General features: G+C 49.0%; 2 protein-coding genes across 3 annotated transcripts in view; one reads left to right on the forward strand and one right to left on the reverse strand.

Moving 5' to 3' along the window:
• The window catches only part of LOC102654165 (transmembrane protein 132C), a 47972-nt gene extending 35803 nt beyond the window's left edge, over positions 1–12169 (forward strand). Inside the window, exons 3-10 of one of the 2 annotated variants that reach the window (XM_006558510.3) lie at positions 789–932; positions 4004–4268; positions 7085–7228; positions 7291–8130; positions 8231–8669; positions 9266–9711; positions 9816–10102; positions 10201–12169. In XM_006558510.3, coding sequence (XP_006558573.2) covers positions 789–932; positions 4004–4268; positions 7085–7228; positions 7291–8130; positions 8231–8669; positions 9266–9711; positions 9816–10102; positions 10201–10957 — 3322 coding nt within the window. In that variant the 3' untranslated portion in view covers positions 10958–12169. The remainder of the gene's footprint in view (positions 1–788; positions 933–4003; positions 4269–7084; positions 7229–7290; positions 8131–8230; positions 8670–9265; positions 9712–9815; positions 10103–10200) is intronic. The other variant, XM_006558511.3, reaches the window with a different exon arrangement.
• On the reverse strand, positions 1454–2464 carry LOC113219195 (clumping factor A-like). The gene has a single exon (XM_026444701.1). The coding sequence runs from the start codon at positions 2394–2396 to the stop codon at positions 1494–1496; it is 903 nt and encodes a 300-aa protein (XP_026300486.1). The 5' UTR covers positions 2397–2464; the 3' UTR covers positions 1454–1493.
• Positions 12170–12596: the final 427 nt, after the last annotated feature.

The raw sequence follows: 12596 nt of genomic DNA on the forward strand, positions 1-12596 counted from the left end.
TTTTTCTCCCCCCGCGAAATGTCACGATAGAGGAGATTACGGATACGGACGCCACGATGGAGAAACTCGTGTAACCCGATGCAAAATTGAAAATTCTTACGCAAGTCTATCCATTATCCTGTTTCACCGACCGGGTGGGTGGTCGGTTTCCTTCTCCTCCCTCCCTCCCTCTTCCACATTCTTCGAAATCGCGTCGTTTCTTTGCTGTTTAATTCCGCGGGAATGTTATTGAAACGAAGGCGTGAAAACCGAGCAGGTTGGACGCTCGAGCGAAAATCCGATACGCTCGACGTAGGAATAGGATAATTGAAAGAAGCGAGGAGAAGGGGCGGATGGAAAAATTGACGAGGTGTGTCCGGCAGGCCGGTATTATTCCAACAAGTTGAGCCGATAATTGCGTCGCGCATCGATTCGATTATGCTCACGGTTATTGGAAAAAGTAGCGGGTTATTATTTCACCCTTGAACCCTCTCCGTCTCCGTCTTTTCCGCTCGACTTCCCTTTTCCGTCTTCCGTCTTCCGCCTCCCGTCACATTTTTTTCCTTCCATCGTTTCTTCCTCTCGATTTTTTTCGAATTCGCCTCTTTTCTTGCCTCGCCTCGTCTCGCCTCGACGGCGATCGTTTAACTCGCCCTTTTTTCCGTCCGATCTCGACCGTTTCTTCGCATCAATTTTCAAGTCCTCCCCGAATAATAAATCATGCAGAAAAGTGAGGAAAAAGGATTTATTATCCGCCCTTGATATCGCGATTGACTAAGATCTTTTTTTTTTTTTGTTAATTTTTACAGGGCCAGGGTGAAATCCGGCGTGAAAATCTTGGACGCATCGTCCAGCAACCCGGACTGGATCGTCGACAGCAAGATCAACGCGAAGAACACGATCGCTACGTTCACCGCGAGGCGAAAGGAGAATGCCTCCCGATTACCAAGCGCGTAAGTATGCGTTTACGATTTTTTTTTTTCTCGATTTTTCTGATCGAGATCTTTCTCGATTTCGCTAAATCCCACGTATGAGTAAAACTTAAGAGGGGAGAAGTTAAGGAGAAATAAAGATTAATCTAAAAGCGCACTTTATTTATCATGGCAATTTTTAAAGAAGAGAAACGTCAGTCATAAATATGTATATATATATATACATTGATAGAATATAGAAGAACGACGAAGATACGATACACGTTATCTATGATGAAACAAGTGACGCAACATATTTTATATTATTTTATTTTTTTATTCTTTTTGTTTAAATTTGCGTTATCTACGAACGAGCAGTTCGTAATAAACAGAATACATATTGCCTCATTCGCCGCATTTTTCTCCCTCGTAAATTACGACGTTCGTCCGCGTTTTAGCGTTTGTTTCTTCTTTTCCGCTTCTAGCCCTCTTCAACTTTCTCGTGTCCTAAATAAAGTATAAAAATCGCTTTCTACGTTAAAGAGACCGCCACTACTCGGTCCTTCTTTTTTTTTTTTTTTTTTTTTATAGAAGTTTAACCAGTTACAACTGCTGCGGTTTATTCTTCTCTTCGGAAGAGGATTTGCTCGTTGAATCATCGTCCTGTCCATCAACGTCCCTCTTGTACTTTCTTAGGTCTATTTTATTTTTGCAATCATTGTCGCTCCCATTGTTATCGTTGCCATTGTCGTCATCATTGCCATTATCATCGTCGTTGCCATTGTCGTCATCGTTGCCATTGCAGTCGCCCTTCTTCTTCTTCTTCTTGCGCCTCCCGCAATCATTGTCACCCCTGTCATCGTCATCGCTATCATCCTCGTTCTTCCTCGACTTCCTGCGTCTCCCGCAATCATTGTCGTCGCTGTCATCGTCATCGCTGTCCTCGTCGCAACCGCACTTTCCCTTCGATTTTCTCCGTCTCCCGCAATCATTGTCATCGCTGTCATCGTCATCGCTGTCCTCGTCGCAACCGCCCTTCTTCTTGGACTTCTTGCGCCTCTTGCAATCATCGTCGTCGCTATCGTCGCTATCGTCGTCGTTCTTCTTCTTCTTCCTCGACCTCTTCTTATCGTCGTCGTCGTCGTCGTCGCTAGAATCGCTGCTACTGCTACTGCTGCTGCTGCTGCTGCTGCTGTCGTCGTCGTCGTCGTCGTCGTTCTTGTTCCGTTTCTTCTTGGCCGATCTCTCCAACCTCGCGGGCACTTCTCCGTCTTCCTCCGTTAAAATCTGCACGACGTCCCCCGCCTCCCTCTTAGCCTTACCCTTTTTCTCCTCGCTACTGCTGTCCTCTTGGCTGGAGGACGAGTCAGCGACCTGTTTCCCCACGGCTGTTCTCCCTTCCTGCACATTTTGTTGCTCCAACAGATCGGCCAAGGGATGCGCTTCGATTATGATCGTCGAGACGAGCACGACGGACAGCAGGACGATTAATTCGGTGGGACGCATCTTGTCTCGAAATTAATTCACCACCAGCTCCGATATCGAACTTGTCGGCACGTCTATTCGGCTTCGGTCTTATATACGCGTCGACGATAAACTCGCGATCGAGTGGAGGACTCGGTGCATCGAAAGATCAGTGGCGCTCAACGGGGGTTCCAAGATTGTAGGATTATCGTCGCGATATTCTCATATTCCTTGCGGCGCGCGTAATCTCGTCTCCGCGAGTATTTTTCAACTTGGCATTACTGGCCGATGCTACCTCTTCGAGGAGTTCAAGAAACAATTTTTCGAGCGCAGCAAGAGGAAAAGGTGGTTGAAGAGGTTATTTCTCCGGATGGTAATTGGGTACGGAAATATGTAAACGGCACTATAAACGTGGAAAGGTATTTTGAGAGAGAATTGGAGAAAGAGATTTTATCGGAGGCGCGAAATAATGGAGTGAGTGAGAATCGCTGCGGCGTTATCTTCTCTGCAACGCTCCGTTTTGATTTCCCTCTCCTCCCCAATGGTTTTTACTTTATGAAATTAGCAAATAGTTTATTGGCCACGGTTTTGGATCATCGATCGCGAAGATGCTGAAACGCTACGCAATAATCGTGACTTTTGCTCTCAATAAGACGGCCATTTTTAAAGATCTATTGATCTATCGTTTTCTCGGATCAATCGATCCACATATACCCCCGCTTTCCTTCGTCCCCCTTCGATCACGTTACGTTATTTCTATTTTCTAAAATCGTTCTATTAATCTTCATTATCCGCTCAATTTTAATCTTTCAATTATGATGCTTTTATCATTCCAAAAATCTCATACATCTCATCTTCCCTTTTTTCACTTTTCTTTTCTTTTCTCTCGAGGTGTTGAAACTTTCGCGTTTAAACTCGACACTTCAACGACTCTCTGGCTCGAAATTCTCGGCAAATTTTCCCGACAAATTGGGGAAAAAATTGATGGGGAAGAGGGTTGTTCCGAATCGTAAAGAAAATCTCGTCTACGTGATAACCGGTCGATCTCTTCCTCTATTCACGGAGTTAAACGTGTCCAAGGATGGGCCGTTAACGCGAGTTGGACGGGATGGATGGATGGATGGGAGGTGTTGGCGACTTTGTAACGCGACCACGTTGCGACGCGTTACGTAACACCAACGACTTGTAACTGGAAATACCCTTGACGCGAGTCTCGTTGATTGTTGAACGAAATTCTCGTTACCTTCTCTTCCACCCACGATAAATACCGGATACGATGATGCTTTAACCTTCTCCAACTTCTCTTCTCGTTTGCTCCTCCTCCTCCTCCTCCTCCTCGATTGAAGCGAACTGTTACAACCTTGATGAACTTTGACGTTTCGCTTCCTTCCACTCGATCGTAATTTCGAAATTCTCAAATACATACATAGATCGTAAGAAATATGAACAGAAGAGGGAACAAAAGAAAATCTCTTCATTTTTGCGAGAAATCTCTGGAAATAATGCGCGCGTTTGAACGTTATCGATTACGACGAGGGGAATCGGAACATTCGAATTCGGCCAATGAATCTTGCACACAGCTATAATTATTCCCCCGAAATTGGGGGAAAACTAGAACGCTAAGAATGCGCCGCCTTTGTCATTTGCAGATCGGCGGAGGAGATCCTGACGATGCTTCTCGAGGCGAGCGAGGAGGGGATGGAGGGGAATTGGGACGGTGGTCGGATCGTGTGGAGCGTGCGTTACGCTTTCGACAACGGGTCCCTGTTGAACGGGATGGATCAGCTGCAGCAGAGATTGCAGCAGAGGCAGATGCAGCAACATCATCATCATCATCACGCCGAGAGGCGGAAGCTCCAGGTTCGTCTTGAGATACAGAAGGACGATATACAGGCTGTCCTGCCTATATCCAAGGTGAGCTTCTTATCCCGAGTTAATAGTTTGCTCTAACGTCTTTCTAATGTAGATATATACGTATATATACTTCTTTCTCAACTTGGATAAGCTCGACGAGGTAAAGAAAACTTTTTATCTCCGAAAACTGTGATCTTAAATCACTGTCGAAGCTTTTTAAAAATACGAAGAAACGAAATAATTATCGGAGAGAATTGTATATATGTATATATACTATTCTATAAGAAACGAAGAATGTTCTGTTTGCGTCGTTGGAGGAACAGTGGCGTGATAAAAAAGATCTCGTTGGGTTCACGATTGCGCCATAATTTTTTGGAAGACAGCGACCATTTTCATCCACCCGCCCGACTGTTCCTCGAACACGCGTTGGAAAATTCGACGATGGGATCCGCGATGGAATTTTCGCCGATTCGAAAATAAAAGAATCAGCCCGTTGAAGGGGAAAGGGGAGCAGCAATATCGCTACCACTCGACGACAAAACCGATTTTCAAGCCAGCCAATCCTCCCTCCCTCCCATCCCCTCACGCGTTCCTCGCTCTCCTCGAAATCTCTTGAAAAAGAATCCACTAAGTTGGCCGATAACCGCTGGCAAAAGTACCGATCGATACGAAAACCTACATATATATATATATATATATATATATATATATATATATATATATATATATATATATATATATACACGTATATATATGTGGTATATACGGTCGTCTCACGACCGATCCTTTCCGCACCGAACCGAACGTTTCCAAGACTTGGAATTGGGGAGGAGGGGGAGGAGGAGGGAAGAAAATTGCAACGAACGACCAAGGATGGCGCGCGTATTTATGCGAAAAACCAGGGACGAGAAACTTTTACTTTCCTCCCTCCCTGTTCGATAACGTGGGAAAACTTCTCGTCTTTGAAAAGCGATCTTTCAAAGTGACTTAAATATTTCCTTGCCGCCGTTAATAACGAAATGCGGATAGATTTTTCCGTCTGGCGTCTGGGAAAAAAGGCGTCCATTCAAAGAGGTCGAGCTAGCTTAAGGGTTACGTTTCTACGTCGTTTTTTTTTCGACGAGTTTTTATCATTGGCCAGGCTATGTCGTTCGAAATTTATTCCTTGACCGGTGAGGGATTTCGAAAGCTCGGGAAAGGATCGCTCGAGTTAATTGATTTCGCCCCTCCGAGTTGTTGCACGCGAGTTAAAAAACGAAATATCGCGAAGGAATAGGCAAGGTTGTGTACAATCAGCAGAAAGATCCACCGGCTAATTGATTAATCAGTTCATTAACTCTCCTTGCATATTCGTTCGAAAAAGGTCGTCGAGGCGGCGGCGGGCTAAGCGCGTTTCTTGATTATCCGTACTCTAATTGCCCGAGTTTTTAATTAAAAGAGACACCCTCTCTCGTCACTCCTCGAGATCCATCCTCGAGGTAAAAGCTGCTGGTCCAGTGGCTTAACGCCGTCCCACCGGTGGGTGGATTTTCGCGCGTAGCGAAAGATCCCCGTTTAATCAACGGAAAGGGAGGAAAATATTTCGGCGATGGCCGAGGATTTAACCGCTTCAAATATCTGGGCCAAGGGGGATCGAAGAAACAAAGAGAGGTTAAGAGGGAGAGAGAGAGAGAGAGGTTCGAGCTCCCTTTGAGGAGCGGCCCTCGATAATGCATAGCTAAATCTTGTACAGAGCAAGGGCGGAGGGGTTAAGTAGATCAGAGATTGCCGATAAAGTTGGTGGCTATACACTCGACTTAATACAAGAAACTTTGCAAAGTTGCAGAGTGGAACTTTGATTTTCCATGCCCGATCAGCCGCGATTTCGCTTTCGATGCTTGTTTTAAAACATCGCCATCCCTCCCTACATTCCTGTTTGAACGTTCGGTCACGAATTTCTAAAACCAGCCTTCCCTCGCGTCAACTGAACGGGACAAAAGCGACAACAACCCCGGACATTCGATCCAATCCGTTCCACTTTTGTTTTCCCGCCTGGGATCGCTAAATATTAATTTAATTGGTGTCTCGAGCTCCGCCGGACCAGCAAAATAACGATAATAAACCCTTCGGAGAGAACGGAATTTTCCATCGGGAAAGGAGGATACACTCCTTCCGTTTCGATCCGCGCGAATATCGAGCGACCGTGGAGGATGGAATATTTTATCAGGCCGGACTGGATTCGGAATATTTTTTTCCCCCCCTTAGATCGAGTGGATGGCGAGATCGAAAGAGAGATAGATGTATATGTATAGAGGCACACACGTAGAAAACGTAAGAGACAAGCGATACGTGGACGTGTGGATAGAGAGCCGCTCGGGGTCAGAGATTTAAATTCCCTCGCTGCAATATCCGAGTCGTTTGATGTTCCTTCCAAAGGGCGGGCTGTACGGAAGCCAACTTGGAAATGGCTTCTCGTCCCGTCCCGTCCCGTCCCGTCCTGTCGCTCCCTTTTGCTCACCCACCGCCGTTCCAAAGTACATACACACGCCAGTCAAGGGTATGATGTAGTAGAGGCCGCGCGTAGAATAACTTTCATACCCGATCCACGTGCACGTGTGTGCGTAGAGGCGAACAGAATAGATTCGCCTAGGCCGTTGCCTCGCTCGCGAGGCGACCCTTTAAAAGCCCTTTCCCATTTGACTCGAGGCCATCGCTCGACGAAACTTTTCCGACGATGTCAGGGGCAAACAAAAGCTTGGCGGAACGTAACGCCTCCTCCCCCGACCGATCGGCCTCCCCAGACATTCCTGAAACGTTGTCGAGCTCACGAACGCTTTAGAACGGTTTTTAGGGATGGGCGATCGGCGAGTTTAATACGAGTTCGTTCTCGCCTGTAGAACTGGGAGGTGATGAACACGGCGGTGTTGACCGGGCGGCAAGTGTCGCAGGGGATGAAGGTGTTCATCGTGAGCCAAGCGGGAACCGTGGCCGACGTCACGCTGCAATCCTCCTGCCACTCGGAGGACGAGAGTGTTCTCAAGGTACGTATGGCTTTTTTGGAGAAGGAAGAATTGGAGAATTGTCACGATATCATTTTTTACAGGTGTCGTCCTCGTGTAGCAGCGTGTACGTGGACGGAACGGAGATACGGGGCTCGAGCAACGCTTCCGTCCTCGTCAAATACGGCACGTACACGGGCCTGGCTAAATTCACAGTTTGGATGCCGGAATTCCCTTTGGAGATGACCGTGGCAGATACGAGATTGAGCCAGATCAAAGGGTGGAAAGTGGCCGAGGAGCACGTAGCCGGGGCGAAGAGCAAACGCAGTTTGAACTCGACGTTCTCGCGGCCGGACGAGCCGATCCCCCCCCTCCCCAGGACGAGAAAGAGGAGCGCCGCGGAATTGGAGGACACCTCGATGGATATCGAGGACGCGGACGTGATCTTGGAGGAGGACGAGCAGGAGGAGAGATTTCGTGGGAACGATAACTGGGATGCTATTAACTCCATCGACAGGGGGCCGTCGACCAATTGCAGGCTCCGTTTCCAGCAGAGCCCGGTCGAGGTGCACGCGAGATTCCTGGCCACCGACCACGATTCCGGCCGAGTATCCTATTTCGTGAATCGTCGAACTTGGCTACGAGTGACCGATCTGGTGAACGGGATGCTCCGGGTTTCGGATCCAAGGATCGCCGACCTGTTGCAGGGAAGGATCGTGCAGGGTCGTGGGGTGGGGAGGACGGAAGTGCAGGTTCTTTCGCCGATCACGAGCAAAGTGATCGGCGCGAAGGAAGTGCGAGTGGGCAACGATCGAGTGGCGATCACCAGGTTGTCCGTCAGAGTGGTGTCCGGTTTACAACTGACCATCAGCCCCGATACCGCTATAGAGAATGGATACGTGGCGGAAACGTCGGTCACGAGGAAGTTGACCGCTCAATATCAGGTATACACACACACACACACATCCACACCCGCGTTTCTTTCTTAAAAATGAATGGACTCGACGAACCTGTTTCTCAATCGTACGATCTATCTAAACGTAGGAGGGTCTGTTGGATATAGACGTGGAATTCTCGGACGGTACGAGAACACCGCTGAGAGAGATCGCCGTGAACGACTATCATTTGTTGGTGGAGAGTTTAGATCCGGAAGTGGTGGCGTTCGCCCCGATGGTCGCCTCTCATCATCCGCGAGTGATCGCAGTGGGCGAGGGGCGAGGCGATTTGTTACGGGTCAGTCTTCAACTGGCGGATGCCTGCCGCCTGACCGGCAGGAGGTCCGGGAAGGTGTCTCAAAGGGCGACCGCCGCCACCCTCGCCACCGCTTCAGCCAACGTCGAGGTGGACTTCGCCTCGAGCGATCTCCCCAACCGACCCGAATTCGTGCAGAACGACGGAGGCGGAACGGTCGGCTCCCATCATCACAGGGAGAGGAAGACAAGCAGGGGAGAGATGGCGCCCGATTTGCACGACATCTTAATCGGTAAATAGATCCTGTTCCATCCTACATCGTCGTCCATGCCTGTGCATATATATATTTCTTTCGTTCTCAAATTTCGTTCGAAGATTTAGAAACTTTATAGTAGCGCTTCAATTTAATTATCATATATCTATATATCCTCGTTTGTCGATTATTGCCTCGATCGCGATATACAAAATCTCGTCGAATCTTTTTTTCTTTTTTGTTCTCTCACCGCTTTCTTCCACCATCCTCACTTTCGTTTTCCAATCTTTTCGTCGTGCTTCTCGTCATTTTTCTCGTCGCTCTATCCGATTCTCCATATTTCCCTTCCGCCCTTGGTAGCGAACTGACAGGCGAAACCGAAACACATAGCGTTTCAACGACCTACTAGCGGGACTCGTAGACCTGTCAGCGAGCTCTAGGAGCATCCATCACCGTGCATGACGAGGCTGGTGGTGTGTCGCTTTTTTTCCGCAGGCAGGCAGGCAGCTGGTGTAAAAAAGCGCGGGGGGATACGCGGCTTGCCATACAGTAGATGCCGCGCCCTCTACTCTACCAGTACCTCAGTTTCTCACTCTTCTCCTCTCTCTTTCTGTCTCTTTGTTTTTTGTGCAAAGGGCTACCGCTGAAAGACGAGAACGGGCACGAGCACGAGCACAAGCACGAGCACGAACCTTTGGTGCAGGCACGGCAGCACCGCACCGCTATAGCTAATGGCATGTCTTCAGGAGGTATGGGCGGCGTCGGGATACGGCATCACGGAGGGGCGCGTATGAGTCCTCTCGAGATCGGGATGTACGTCCTTCTCGCGGCCTTCTGTTTCGCCATCGTCGTCTTCGTCGTTTCCTGCGTGGTCTACGCGAGCAAGTTCAAGCCCCAACCGCCTGATTCCCCGTTAGCCGGCTCCGCGCTTCCCGTACTGTCCGGAGCAGCGAGGGCAAGAGCTGCGGCCAACCAGTTGGCGTCCGGCAGAAGACCTCCCAGAGAGTCTACAACGAACGCGCACGATTGGGTATGGCTGGGGAGAGCCACCCTCGAGAGGGCCGCTTGCGGCCCGCAACAGGTATTACTTATAAGCGATACAATCGCAACGGATAACGTTTCACGGATGAATTCGCGAGATGGATGATCGAAGAGAGAATTCCATCCCCGTTCCACCGTTTCCAGGTAAGAGTGACCAGCAATCCCCTGGCCGGCGAAAACGAGGGAGGAGAAGGAGGTGAACTGGCCACTTGCTTCGACAATCCGAACCATATCGAGCTACCCTCGGCCGGGCAGCGTAGCAATGGATCGAATGGGCCGATCGACACGACCACTTACTGCAAGAGGGACAAGATGCCGCGAAACAGTTTCGTTACGAAACAAGTATCGAAACCGTCCACGGTCGTGTCCGCTACAACGATCCCTACTCCACCATCCATGCTTACGTCCACCGTTACTTCCGCCCGGAACGAGTAATTACTTTTTTCTTCTTTACCCCCATCTTTATTTATTTATTCATTCATTCGTTATTTCGAACGTTTGAACGAATAACGATCGTAATAAATCGTAGCAACGACGATATACCACCACCCCTACCGCCGCACGGGATACCCGTGGCCGCCGCAGCAGCAATGGGTCCAACGACGACGACGGCGGCGGCGGCGCAGGCTGCCTCCGTCGGCGCGACGACGGCCAACAACAACGGGAACGAGGATTACAAACCGCCCGTGCCTCCGCACAGGAACACAGGAGTGATCGTACGGGTACCGGAAACGCCGAGGAAACACCGGCACAGGGGATCGAGCGGGAGCGCGGGCAACATGAACCAGCAGCAGCAACAACACGGGAACAACAATCAATCACGGCACAGCAAGCAGATTCACCATATGAAGCCGCATGGTAAAGCTAGAGTAGCGGGTAGTCCGAAGGAGAAGGAAGCGGAGGAAGAGGAGTTCGTGGAGCTGGCGAATCACGACGACAACAGGCACGTTACGAAGGACGTGAGGGGCAGGGAGGTGAAGAGGGCGACGATCGTCGGCAATCCAATGTTCTCCTCGTTCTCGACGAACGCGGTCGCCTCCTCGATGAACGTGTCCACCCCGACCGTGGTCTCATCCTCCTCGTCGCCGCCTAACTCGTCTCCGTCCTCCTCAGCCGCCTCCTCCTCCTCCTCGTCCTCCTCGTCCTCCTCCTCCTCCTCCTCCTCCTCGTCCGCGTCTTTGTCCCACGAGCAGGAGGAGTCGGTTGCACTGGACGACCTGAACCTCGGCATGGACTACAACCAGATCATGCAGTACTTCGACAATTTGAAAGAGTCGAACGCCTAGGTAAAGGCGTTCGGCCTCGAAGAAGGCCGAGTAGTCAAGATCGATACGAAACCCCGGATCCATCGTTGAGAATGGATTTGAGAGGAGAGGCAACCGAGCCCGGCCTCGTTCCCCGCTTCCTCTCTAGCGCATACGTTTCGCAATTCGAAAGAACCGATTCCCGGTGGCCGGGCTTGGGCCACCACCACGCGCTTTCGAAACGACGCTCCGGACGTTTCGTATTTCTATAGGCTATAATCTAGTCAGCTTCCTAGCAGCACATCAACAATATCGCGCAAAAAAACGCATCGACACACGAGCCACACAGAGACATACACACCGATACATGCGAATATACACGGGAAAGATATATAGAGAGAGAGAGAGAGAAAGAGAGAGTGTGAGAGGGAGAGAGGGAGAGCGAGAGCGTAAGCGTAAGCTATAAGAAGCGCGTGTTCAATGCGAGTAATCGAGTAATAATACGTAAAGTTACACGCAACGTTGGGCACACAACGTTCACACACACACACATATACACATACACACGTGTATACACACGCAGAGGCTTTAAAAAAAAAGGTGTGATGACCGGTGGCCGGGGTAGGATAGATAGATCGCGCGCTCGATTCGACCAGCTTTCTTTCTCTTTCCTCGACGATCGATCGATCGACCGCCGATTCTCGCTTCCGCCTCCGTGCGCTATCGATATATATATATATATATACATATACATATATATATATGTATATCGCTCAAGCCCTTTCCTCGCGGCAATCGAACGAAGTCTGCCACGTTCCTGCCATGCGACAGGGCATTCGCGAAAAAGTGGCCGGACAAAAAACCCGGGCTCTTTTGTCTCGAGATCGATCCTCCTGGCCTCAACCGCCGATATATACCTCGTCCTTTTTTTATTCGTATTTCCGCGGCTTTTATGTTCGTCCGCGCTCCATCCGGTCTTCTATCCGTCGGTTCCTAACAAAAAAAAAAGATAAAAAAACTACTTCTCCACCCCCTCGACCGTTTTTCTCTCCGACTACTACTTCTCCCGTTTTCGCTCGCTTTACTCGTATTATTTTTAAACAGTAGCTCGCTCGCCCGAGTCTTCCCGACCGTAAATCTCCACCACAGTCGAGTGGAGGAGACCGTTAAGATCGATATCGAGACGAATCGATGCCGGACACACAGGGCCGATTTACTTTTCCAATTTTCGCCGGAGGGAGAAAAAAAAAAAAAGAAGAAGAAAACGTAATAATATTTATTCGATCGTCCGTGATGTTTGTAAATTTTTTCGCTTCGTAAGACTGTGTACATATATATATTCGAAGCGATTTTATATATATGTGTGTGTATATATACATATATATAAAACGCGATCCAAACGCATGTTAATTATGGATTGTGACAGAGAACGGATTTAACAAGATCGTAAATTTGTATGGCAAATTATTATATCTCCTTACAGTAGAGCAAGTTAACCGGCCCGTCTTCGAGAAAAATCGCTTCGAATAAAGACGGAGCCGAGCGGAAACGCGATAAAAAGGGCCGCGTGCACCTTTCTATCTATTCAGCGTTCCCCCCCTCTACTACTCTAACTTCTAATCTTTCTTCGTTTTTTTGTACGAGCGCTCTTCGAACAACAATCACGCCAATCACCACTTTA

Source organism: Apis mellifera, linkage group LG13 (genome assembly GCF_003254395.2).
Source record: "Apis mellifera strain DH4 linkage group LG13, Amel_HAv3.1, whole genome shotgun sequence".
In the NCBI taxonomy this organism is placed as follows: Eukaryota; Metazoa; Arthropoda; class Insecta; order Hymenoptera; family Apidae; genus Apis; species Apis mellifera.